The following is a 13,186-nucleotide window of genomic DNA, read 5'->3' as shown; positions in this document are numbered from 1 at the left end:
GGCAGTTGGTTTGATCCTCAGTACCATATAAAAATAAGTTAATAAAATAAAGGTATTGTATCCATCTACAACTAAAAATTATTTTTTAAAAAAATGGTACCCAGAACAGCAGTGGAGAAAGAATCAATTGGATATCCACTGGAGGGTTATGGGGACAGAGGAGATGAACCCAGCCATGATCCCTACCTCACTTCATACAGAAAAATCAATTCCAGATATACCATATACCTAATAGAAAAGTAAAATAAGTTTTCTAGAAAAAAAACATAGGAGATCACCTCCATGATCTTGGGATAAGCAAGCCAAAAAATCCCAAACACCCATAAAAAACACACACAACAGAGATAGCACAAAAACTATATTATAATTAATAATGTTCAACAGATGGTTTGGATGTTTATCACCTCCAAAACCCATGTTGAAATTTAATTGCCATGGTAACAGTATTAAGCAGGACCTTCAGCAGGTAATTAGTCCATGATCCACATGAACGGATGGATTAATGTTGCAGTAATAGGAATGGATTCATTATAAATTGGCAAATTCATCCTCTGCCTCTCTTTCTTGCTGTCTTCTCTCACTCTCATTCTCACTCTCTCTCATCCTCTTACCTTGCAACATGGAATGAAGCAGCAAGAAGACCCTTGCAAGATGTCAGAAGCCTAAAATTAGACTTCCCAGCCTCCAGAATTGTGAACCATAAATTCTGTTCATTACATACTATGTTGTCTCAGATATTCTATCACACTAGCATAAAATGGAGTAAGACTCCAATTGAAAGTGAAAACACAAGATACAGATTGGGATAAAAGTATTTGCAATACATATATTCAACAAAGAATTGGTACTCCGAACAGATAAAAGCAAATCAACAGAGACATCATTTTTATACATAGAAAATAATGGTCAAGGACTTAAATACGAACTCCACAAAATCAGAGATTCAAATAGTCAAATAGGAACAAAAATAGATGCTGAAAATCATTAGTCACAAAAGAAAATGTAAATTAAAAGCACATACCCATCCTGCCAGAATTGCTAATATTAAAGGACACTAACAACACAACTGTTGGCAAGACTGGGAAGCCAGGAACTTTCAAATCCTGCTAGTGGAAATGTAAATTAGCCTAGTCACCTTGGAAAACTCTTTGGCAGTGTCTACTGTAATTATACTCATAAGTCAACTTTAAAAAAAAAAAAAAAAAGGTGGGCATATATGCACTAAAAGGCATGTAAAAGAATGTTCACAGAATTATTTGTAATAGACAAAAACTGGAAACAATCCAAAAATCCAACAACAGTAGAATGAATGTATATAAAATGTGATGTATTCACATAGTAATAAAAATTTATTTTTAAATACAACAACATGGAGCAATCTCATGAGCTAATGTTGAACAAAAGAGGCTAGAAACAAAAGTGAACACACTTTATGAATCAAAAACAGTTAATGATAATCTATGCTGACATCATGCAGAACAGTGGTTACCTCTGGGGTGGGTGATAAATGACTGGAAGGGAGCAAGACAGGATTCTGAAGAGCTGATTAAATTCCTCATTTGATCTAGAGGGGATGTCTGGATTTTAGGGATGTTTTTATTCTTTAAAACTCATCAAGCCTCACACTTTGATGTGTCTTGCTGTACATATATTATTATACATTATTCTTTGTGTGTCCTGCTATATATATGCTATACTTTGATTTTCAAGGTTTACGAGACAAAGAATGCACTACAGCTACCTTTATTAACATGGATGAATCTGAAAAATATGGTGAGTGAAAGAAGCAAATCTCAAAATAACATACACAATGTTGAAAAGGCAGCAGGAGGAGGAAGAAAGAAGAGGAAAGAAGCTAAGAAATGATAAACACCATTGTATAAGAATGGTTTCTGCTTAGAAGGAGGGAAGAAGAGGCAATGAGGAAGGAGCACCCAGGGTCATGTGGAGTATTTTAATGTGATGTTCCCTGGCTGGGTGGAAAGTTCAGGGACTTTTATATTATCATTGTTCTTTAAACTTTTAGTACATGTGCATTTTATGCATTTGTTAAATTTGTTATGTTTCACAGTCGTAAAAAAAAATTAAAGTGATATAACCCTGAATTAGATTAGAAAACTAAGTACTAACTTTTGATTTTATGTCTTTTCATTTATCTAAGCAATGGGTAATGTTGTTAAATATCATCTTCAAAATAGTATTCTTTGGGTATAATTGCTAAATATTTTTGTGAAAGACAAAAATAAATAGCAACAACTTTAATATCAGTAAAGTATCAATACTAAAAATAAAAAAGTAACTTTCATGTTCTACAACATATTTATCTTAATTTTTTCCTTAAGAGAACTTTATTTGAAATAAAAAAATAAATTTAAAAAATGAGATGCTCAGCAAAACTAAAAAATGACCTGATACCTATAAACATCTTGAGACTTTATATTTCTTATTACCTACTTGAAAATACACATTTGATTTAAAATTTTAAAATAAAAATAATGCTTAATAGTCATACCTTGAATCAATATTTATCAATATATCTCTGCTTATAACACTTAGTATATCACTGTCATCTTTTTTTTATTAATAAAAGAACAATCAAAACTGCTTAGTATTACCTGACAGAACAAAATTTACTTGTGAAATAAAAAGATGCTATTAAAAAGCTTTAGTCATCTTTTTAAAAAAAGAAAAAGAAAAATGTGGCTATAGTTGTCAAAAATCTGACTTAGGGGGAAAAAAAATATACCTAAAAGAAAAGATGCAGAGTCATTATGTTCATAAATATTCCGTCTCAATTACAAAATTGCTGCCACTTGGCCTTGCTTTGGTAAATACCTAAAATGGTATTTAACTAGCACACTAATGTTGATAATTAATGAGTAGCAAAGTGGTTTTATTAGTGTATGAATGTTATATATTATTAAGTGCCCTACCAAGCAGTTTTACTTCTTGTTTATGTAGCAGTCTTCTATTCTGAGCTCAAAATTAAATGTCTTTCAAAAAGTACATCAATGGGGTCTAGGGCTGTAGCTCAGTGGTAGAGCACTCGTCTCACATATGTGAGGCCCTGGGTTTGAACCTCAGCAACACATAAATAAAATAATAAAGGCATTGTGTCTACCTACAACTAAAAAAATATTTTTTAAAAAAAGTATATCAAAGGGCTACAGTTGTAGCTCAGTGGTAGAGCACTTGCCTAGGATGTGTGAGGCACTGGGTTCGTTCCTCAGTACCACATGAAAATAAATAAATAAAATAAAGGTATTGTGTCCATTTACAACTTAAAAATATTTTTTTAAAGTATATCAAATATAACAAATTAATCAGGTTTATTTCATGCTAAGTGTTCTACCCAAACTGATGAAAAAGATAAACAGTATCTTTTCTATTAGGGAGGAAGCCTCAGAAACCCAACACTAATAAACAGAATAGCAATTAAACATTGCTCATGGATGATCATCATCAAAAAAGGGATGCCATGAACTGCACATAAGCATATAAGAGGCTTCGCCACAGCAGAGACAGTTTATATGCACTAATACTTAACTCCTAGCCCCATCACCACCACATTTTCTCACCTAGACGGAGAAGAGGCCTACAGTACTCCATCTAGTAGGTCAGGTTTTACAATGGCCCATGAGAACACTGAGATCTAGAACTGCACTAGTGGCCCAATATAGTGATCACTAACCACATGTGACTATTTAAATCAATTAGAACAAAAAATTTTGTTCCTTGGTCATGTCGACCACATTTCAAGTGCTCAACAGTCACACCTGACTAGTGGCTACTGTATTGGAAAACACAGCTACAGAACATGACCATTATCACAGCAAGTTCTATTAGTGCTGCTATAAAATATGTCTTTGCCCAAACATCAGGGAAATTTTTTAATGAAATGAATGTATTTTGGTGAATAATATTCAAGGATGTTTTACTATGTGCAATCCTAACTAGGTTGACAGACATGAAGATGCACCAAGAAAGGAAGATACTGATTGGCTCCCTGACAAATATAGCCAACAATTTCAGGAGCAGGAACTATTTGTAGTGTCTTATTTACATATAAAAATAGAGTTCAGCGAATTAAAAAGATTCTGTTTTTATTACTACATAAACTGAAAAATCAACATCTTTTAAATAAAATTTATTTTTCATATAGATCAACATTCAACCCACAAGTAGGTTTTCATTATACTTTATCACCATCTGCTGGCTATGCTATTACACTGCACAGCAAATTAAATATTAACTATCTTGGGAGACCTTTTTAAAGGACATACAGAATACCAGCTTTTTGCTACAATGCATTCCTGGAAAACCACAGTTTAAAAGAGAGTCATTGTAAAGCAAATCACATTTTCCAAAATTATACGAGTATGACTAGAGTCTTCATTCCAAAACAAAAACCAGCATCAAATAACCTATAGAAAGATCTCATCAAAGCAAAGATGCAAAGACTACTGGAGTCCTCTACCATCATTTAAAATAGGATAATTATTCTCTAAGTCATTTCTTACAGGCATAAAATAATGCATTATTTAGATGATCTAATAAAAGCTAAAAGATCAAATTTATATAAAATTAGCCTAAATCTGATATGCTAAAAAATAACATAAATAATGATAATTTTGTTTGCACATTCTTAAAATTTTTAAGTAATCTGGATGACACTCGTTATAAAATGGTATCTAAAGAAATTTAGATGAATGTCTTCTTTAAGCACCAGTAAACTTCTCTAAAATTAGCAGAAGCAATGTGTTTTTTCACAGGCAAAGCAGTGTTTAAAGGCCAATGTTGATTTAACATTACTTTTCTTCACTCTCTGACTCCTAACTTTTAATCAAAGTTTCAAGTAAAAATGAAGTTATTAAATGATTTTTCTTCATCTTTCCCTATCCCAGAACCTAACTATACTTTGGAGATAAACTATCAGATCACATCATATTTTGTTGAAAATTCATAAAAATAATGACAAGCCACTAAAAAAGAAGCTTCAAAATATTTCTCACATAATTGCATGGTAAGAATACACTCTATTACCTTTGTGTTCTGTCTTTGGGATACAGCATGAAAATAATAAAGACATGACATGAAAAAAGTCTAAATATTACTAAGACAGCTTCTAATGTAGGCTGCAGAAAAAATATTAAAAAGTAGGAATGTCAAATTTTTAATCAGTTTTTTCCTCTATGGACTTTTTATCCTTATAATACTTCAAGGAAGAATGAAGCTCTGCATTGCTTTTTTTTTTTTTTTAATGTGGGACAGTCACTTTTTCTAGGAAGATTAATTTGAGGTAATATCCTAGGTAAAGGGGAATATATGAATTGACCAACAAGTTAGAATTTGTTCACAGTTAATTTAATTTTAAAACTACATCATTACCTATACTAGTTTCAAAAGAGTATGACCTAAGAGTATAGGAAACAAGACGAGAGGGGTATCAATTTGGTTAAAATTCACCATTTTGTAAGACTAAGCAATAATGTTAAAAATCTTTTTTCCTGATTAAAGGTCTTTGTATGGTGTTATCACTAAATAGTATCTGAATTGCAGTCTAAACTCTCTTAAAACTTTCAGTTATCAATAAAAATAAATCATCTATATCTGACCTTACTAATGGAAAAAATCTCTGTAAAATCATATCTTAAAGATTTGTGGAAATGCAATAGAGTATAAGAAAACTAAATACAAAAACTTCGCTTTATGCCAACTATCAACTACATGTTAAATAAAATAGCTTATTCTTTTTTTAAAAACGAGGCCAGCCACCCTGTATTATTTCTATCCTGAAAAAAAAATATTTGTTATGTTATTTAAATAAACATTCCTATAAATCCTTTTCTGAAATACTATTACCACTCTTCTGAGAGTGAGCAGTATTACAATGAAAATCTTTCTGCACAGGTATCAATTTATTTTTCTTGGAGAATACAAAATTATTCTCAATACCTGAAAATACTTAATAACCAATAGATTTTAAGATTATACTCTCAGGATTACACAATTAGGGAATGAAAAGAATGATCAAGGGGCTGGGGTTGTGGCTCAGCGGTAGAGCACTTGCCTACCATGTGCGAGGCCCTGGGTTCGATTCTCGACACCACATAAAAATAACTAGATAAAATAAAGGCATTGTGTTGAAAAAAAAAAAAAAAAAAGAATGATCAAACAATCTGACTGGCAAGCCCAGAGTGGACTATTATAATAGCAATCACCACGACAGTGATGGTGGTGGTAGCAGCAGCTAACCTCTAGGGGGTCCTGTGCCAAATGCTCCACGTGTACTATTTTACTTTGTCCTTAAAACTCTGCTTTACAAATGATGAAACTGGGGTTTAGAGAAATTAAGTAACTTGCCTGAGGACAGATAATTGCCAAGTGTCAGAAGTAGAATTTGAACAAAGGCAAAGTACCTCATTTCAAAACTCAACCTAGAAATATCCCAGAACAAAGGCACAGCCTAGGATTGCTGAGGAAGCACAAGTAGAGGGAAAATTAGATAAGAATGAAATTTCCATATTTTTTACATAAAGTACTTATGCCTACATAGCATACTAGAAAGAAAATCATAAACCTGCATTGTAATGCCAGATCTACTACTGGTAAAATGACTTGATCTTCCTGAAGGTGTTACCTCCTCAATAAATACAAAAGGGCAATGATGCCAACCTCCAAGAATTGTGAAGAGAATTAAATCAGATAATTTAGAAAGAGTTTTAGAATAGTGCCTAAATATAGTAGGAACTCCATTAACAGTACAACTCACCTCACTTGGTTTCTGCTTTAACAAATAGAAACCAGTGGAATCCACACACATTTAGAATATTTACTGATAAAAAATTTTTCATTCTTATGTTTAAATATATATTATGTAATTAACTATATTAATTTGCATCACTAATATTGACAATATGTATGACTGAAAATTTTAATAAGATGGTATTTTTTAGTAAGCAATGTAACAATATTTATTAAAAAAAACTAGTTGTGATTACTAAAAATAACATGCACACATATACAAAAAGAATATTTTTATGCACACTCCAGACTAGTCTCACTCACTAAAGATAACCATCTTTAACAGTTTCATGTGTGACACCCAGAAATATTCCATGCACACGTGTATCCATACAGCTTCGTTAAAACACACACACGTAAATGGAAGTTTACTATGTTTTATGTATTTCTTTTTAACCCTATATATCTTCCAAGCCTCACCATAGTAGCCTGTACAGATTTTTCTTCCATGCACAAGGATGTTGGATTGCTTAACAATCCCACCAACACAGCAATTCCTTTTCTAGAAATTCACAACAACCCAAAACACATGCAGGTGTGTAAAAATCAATCTTGATATCATAATTGATATCGTAACTGAAATTATGGTTCAAACTAACAGCCAAAGTTGTTTACATCCATACCATCCTTATCTTTTTATGGACATGTGGAAATCATATATTTTAAACCCCTGAACCACAAACCCCAACATCTGTGTTTCACTTCCCATCCAACGGAGGACATCTCCACAACTAAAGTAACATAAAAGGCTCTCACTCGTGCTCTCCCCTTGCTTCTGTCACCTAACCAATCCTGTTGCTTCCCCACATAGGCCTGCATGGCATGGTGTGCCCTTTACTCTTGCTAATGGAGTAATAAACTCTTTTTTCAAAGGCAGTCGGACATCTGTCATCTTACCATATCTGATTAAAATAAATACCAGGTCCATTTTAATACAAGGTGCATAATGATAAATGTACTAGGATGTTAACTAAAGCATTCTTTATAATAAATAAAGAACTAAAAGCAGTAGAGACAGGTTAGAGTATATCCACAGTTCTGCAAGTAAAAAAACTCCACGGATTACATGACAAAGATTTAAGATATAGTTAAGTCAAAAAATAGCAAGTCACAGAACAGAATATATAGTATAAGTCAATTCATAATTTTTAATTACACAGGTGTGGGTGTTAACTGTCTAGTGTAGAATAATGTGAACCAAACTGTTGATGGTGATTGCCTCTCATGAGGAAAGAAGGAAAAAAACACAAAAAAGCTTTGGCTTTTTACTTTACATATTTCTACCCTGAAGTTTTTATAACAAGCATGCTTTGTATACAGATTGCAAAACCTAAAATGAAGATAAATACTGTATTGGTCATCTACTGTTGCATAACAAATTACTACAAACTTAGCAGCTTTAAACAACACACACATATTTTCTTATTTCTGTGGATCATGAGTCCAGACACAGCTGAGCTAGGTCCTCTGCTTAGGATTACATATGGCTGCAATCACGTTTGGACCAGAGCTTCGTTCTCAGCTGGGGGCTCAACTAAGGAAAGATCCACTTCCCTGTTTGCAGGGTTGTCAGCAGCATTCATTTCCTCATGGATATATGATTCATGGCAGCTGCTGCTTCAAAGTCAGCAAAGAGAATGACTCTAGATCAAGTCAGCTAGCAAGATGGAGTTTTATATAATATACTGTAATCACAGGAGTGACATCCCATCATCATTTCCATAGTCTATTGGCTAGAAGCAAGTCGCAGGTCCTCCCTATGCTTGAGGGGAGAGAATTACATAAGAGACACCAGGAGAAGGACCATGGGGCCAACTTAAAGTCTGTCTACCACAAAGACAAGGTCTTTACTGGATTTCAGTGCTAAGCATCTGAAGAATAACCAGAAAGGTAATACGCATTGACATAGCCCATGATTGCAGAAATAAGTGAAATTAGCCAAACTCTATAGGGTAAGATCTAAGTTTATAATCTCTTTATAGATATTTTATAAATCATGCTCCAAAGTCAAATATAACTGAAGTATTTCTTTGTCAAGAAAAGAGCCAGGTATTTGACATAAAAATGCAATAACAGAATTATAAGAAAAAAGCAATGACATTTGGACAAGTGGTTCTTCTAAAAGACTATCAATATATAATAAATGAGAAAAAAGAAAGCAAAGAAGACAATCAGGGGCTGGGGCTATAGCTCAGTGGCAGAGCACTTGCCTCACATGGGTGAGGCACTGGCTTCAATCCTCACCACAACATAAAAATAAGAACAAATAAAAAATAAAGTCATGCTGACCATCTACAACTAAAAAAAAATTTTTTTAAAGAAGAAGACAACAATAGGGACAGGACTAGCTATGTGTTGAAGCTTTTTGGTATGAAATATCAAGTATACTAGTATATGCTGTGTATTTGGTGGGGAAAAAAAAAGCAAGCATGATAAGACAGACAGAAAATAACCTCATCATACTTTTAAAGTGTGTGGAACAAGGCCACTACCATATCCTACAGAACGGATAAAGGTAAAGGAAAGATGCCATCTCTACTGAATAGGGAGCCCTAACAAAAAAGCTTCAAAAGGACTCTGCATCTTTAATACTATAAAAAGGCTAGGGCACAAACAGCATAATCTAAAATGCCATTAGAAATACTTCACATACAAAAAGGTCTAAGTAAAGCAGGATTTTATAAAGTGATCAAAAAAGAAACACTAAGGGGGAAAAATCTTTTAAGATTAAAGAGGTTTTTCAAAGGACAAGTTGAAGTGGTTGTAAAATTTATGAGGCAGCATTAAACTTCAGTTCTAAGTAACAATAAATTATTCACTATAAAAACATACATGTGTCAAATATTATAAGCCTCTTAAACTTTTTAAAACAATTTCTTACAGAACTGATTAGATGTATTAGGTCAACATTAGCAGATACTAACTTTTTCATTAGCACAGTATGACCACTCAGAGTAAAAGAACAACTTTAAAAAAAAAATGTACAGACAGAAGCATCAATAAACTATTCACCACCACATCTGATCTGATATTACACATTATGTATTTGGCCTTAAAATCAATTTTGCCGGCTAGCTAAAATAAATGTTAGTTTTATTTTTTAAATGACTTCAAGTATGTAGAACTACAAATATCTCTTAAACAATATGCATATGAATTAAAGTTTTAAATCAAATTGAAATTTTAAAATAAATCAAATTATAATTATTAAATTAAAAGAAACGTAAGATATTCTGAGAAGTTTTGTTTTGGCAGTCCTAAATGACCATTAGCCCTAGTGATAGCCTGACATTTGACCAAAGTGATAGTTCAGAGTATCCCTGCCAGCTCCTTTGCTGCATACTACATTCCTCACAGTGTGAGAGACATCTCTGTTGCATGTATCTGCACTTCCTTCAATGTTGTCTAAAATTTATTCTTCCCCCAACATTTTCTAAGTTAAATGAAAAATCCTTTTTGGACAAAATTCCATAATATACCTGTCTTAAAGGGTCTTTTTACAGATTAAATATGTGGCAATGCCCAACACAATCCATTCATCCATGCATGCATACACCCACCAAATATAAATACTTATGGAATTCCTAATATGTTCCCACCCAGCGCTGGGAGCTGAAAATGTAGTGCAAATAGAAAAAACAGCATTCCTATCTCAAGAAATTACAATCTAGCACAAAGAATAGATATTAAACCTTTGTTCATGTGATGAGTGCAAGAGGAAGCACAGAGTGCTACAGGAGTAAGTAATGGGATCATCTAAGCTACCCAGGTAGCTGGGATATCACATAGGGTTCTTTTGAAGTTATAACATCTGAAGAATGGATAGCACTAACCAGAATCATAAGACTATCTGCTTTTCCCATTAATTATTCTTTATATATTTGAAAATGCCTCAGACTCAAGTAATTCTTTTGCATTAAAATGACATTTAATTATAGGTGACCAACAAAGAAAACTATTTGTTAAAAATGTGAGGATTTTACTCTGGTTTCATTTTCCAGAAAAGTCACTGAGTAATAATTAAAGAATATTCTCAGTGTATTTTCTTGAACTTTATCCTATGTTCCAAGGAAGGAAAAAGTCCATTCACCTGGACTCCTGGAAATCTCAAGTCTGTCCTATTCTGAACCTTCTCTTATATACACTTCAATCTCTGCAAATTTTTCCATGACTACACATAACCATCACACTGAATTTATCCACATACTTATCTCTCTCCTCCATTTATCTAAATCAAATGTCAGCAGAACTTAAACAGGTAACAAATGAGAGATTAAGATGCCAACAGTATCCTCATACTGTTCTCTTCTACAAGACAAGTCTCTTTCCTTGTTGAATTATACAATCCTTCTTCTTTCTTCTTTGCACTTTTGATAGAATACAAAAATAGAAAAATAACACTTCGTGTTCCTTTTAAATCTACTTTAAGAAAAAAATGCAAGCTCACTAATGAATGCAATTAACATCAAACTCAGTGTCTGGAACTAGGAGGAAAGAGTGAAGATATATCACATCCAGGGATTAAGCAAGTATTACTTATCTAATCTAGGGGACACATGGCTATCTTCTGGAAAGATTATCAGATTTCTAGTTTTTAAGAGGAACCACAAAATTGAGTTTTGATATGAAATTTCCCAATTGTTAATTTTGACAACTCACTCAAAAATCTTTAAAGACACTATGTAAGGCAAACAAATTTACCAACATAATTCATTCAGTTCAGAAAGATTATCAATTTCAACCTCTGGTCTAAGCTCAAAGACATAGTTACTACCCTTAATTCACCTTTATACTATAAAACTCCATGTTCATCACACCTAGAAAGGAATCTAGGATTTAGGTGGACTTTAGGCAAATATTTTAGCAAACAATGGATGGATTCTGCAACCAAATTAAGAATAGTATTTTTCTTGATACAGAGACCACAATCTCTTTACATGCCCGCTTACCTACCTATCGGCTAACAAAAATTATACCTCTTCTAATTTTATTTACCTATGGATTTTAAAATAAGTATTTAATACTACCTCCTTTAAATTGTCCTATTCATTTCCTCTTATTCTTCCTAACATGTCCTTAATTACATCACCTCTTCAACACTGCCTCTCCATTTTAATTTGTTTCCCCTTTCTAACAAAGTAATTTCATGGACTGGATTGCTTGCTCTGTGTTCATCTGTTCTTTTCCACTATGTCATCTTAGGTCTGAAAAATACACAGCGAGACCACATCAACTATGGAGAAGTTGCAAATTTCTAATTACATTTCTGTATCTGATTAAGGAATAAGCCAAAAATATTATAGTGGGAAAAGAAAGATTACATTGATAACAGAAACAAAGTCCTATAATTAAAATTACCAAGACAGTGCTGAGTATGAAGTAGGGTACTGGTCAACAGATGCTATCCAATATTCTAACATTTTAGAGAACATTGCCAATAGGAAAAATAAAAATAGGATAAAAGTCCAAATTTAAATCTATTCTTCTTAACAGCAAAAAATTATACTGTAGTAGTAATGGCAGTAAATCTTGAAGTTAGCTGAAGTATTATTAGAAGTTAGTCTTATTTAAACTAAAAATCCTATTTAAGATTAAAACTCTAGTTAATGGGGTTTATGTTTACATTTTTATTTCATTAAATAAAAATAAATACTGTTCAATGAGGGAAAAGGAGATTCAAGCAAAAGTTCCAAGATGGATATGTAAGGTGTCATTTTGTTGAAATCATTGATAATGTTCTTAACTAACTCTTGTCATGAAGGAAAAAAACAAACACAGTTATGTTATTTAAAGATTCTCAGGCACCACTTTCCAAGCAATGAAAATACATGCAGTTAATAGATATCCATAAAAGCTGCGAAAAATATAAAATAATCTTAGACATACAGTAAATGGAAAAACAAACTTGTTATTTTGCCTATACAATATCCACGCACAGTACTCAACTTTAGCAGAAATATAAAGCAAAACAATTTATTAAAAAGAAAAAGAGGAAAAATTCAATATATGAATCGGTTTCAAGGACAGGTTGAAAGATGAAAAACATTCGGAATCCCATTTTCTTAACGTACCTGTGTGCACCAGTTGGTGACAGCACCAAAGTGCTATCTTCGCCAGAAGAAAGTTTCCATGATTCACTTAATTTGTGTTCACTTGTCCCCAGCTCACCCATTACCCAGTGGGGTAAGCTCTCTGGGCTTGAACTTTTTGCTTGTGCTGCATTTGGCTCATCAAAATAGATGGACTGATTTTTAAAAATTAGAGAAGTTATTCTTTCAAAATGTACTATAAAGAAACAATTTCCATCAAGTTTCAAGTTCAATAACAGTCTTTCAAATACGCAAAATTCTTTACATATAAATACCTAAAAAGTATCACAATG

General features: G+C 32.7%; 1 protein-coding gene across 4 annotated transcripts in view; it reads right to left on the bottom strand.

Annotated features, from left to right (window-relative positions):
* Nucleotides 1–13,186, bottom strand: part of Cep112 (centrosomal protein 112) — a 466,461-nt gene that overhangs the window by 439,808 nt on the left and 13,467 nt on the right. For all 4 annotated transcript variants that reach the window (XM_071603145.1, XM_071603146.1, XM_027946274.2 and 1 more), the window contains exon 5: nt 12,876–13,048. In XM_071603145.1, coding sequence (XP_071459246.1) covers nt 12,876–13,048 — 173 coding nt within the window. The remainder of the gene's footprint in view (nt 1–12,875; nt 13,049–13,186) is intronic.

This window comes from Marmota flaviventris, chromosome 17, assembly GCF_047511675.1.
Source record: "Marmota flaviventris isolate mMarFla1 chromosome 17, mMarFla1.hap1, whole genome shotgun sequence".
NCBI classification, from domain to species: Eukaryota; Metazoa; Chordata; class Mammalia; order Rodentia; family Sciuridae; genus Marmota; species Marmota flaviventris.
The sequence above is the reverse complement of the archived record's forward strand: the minus strand, read 5'-3'. Positions and strand labels throughout refer to the sequence as shown.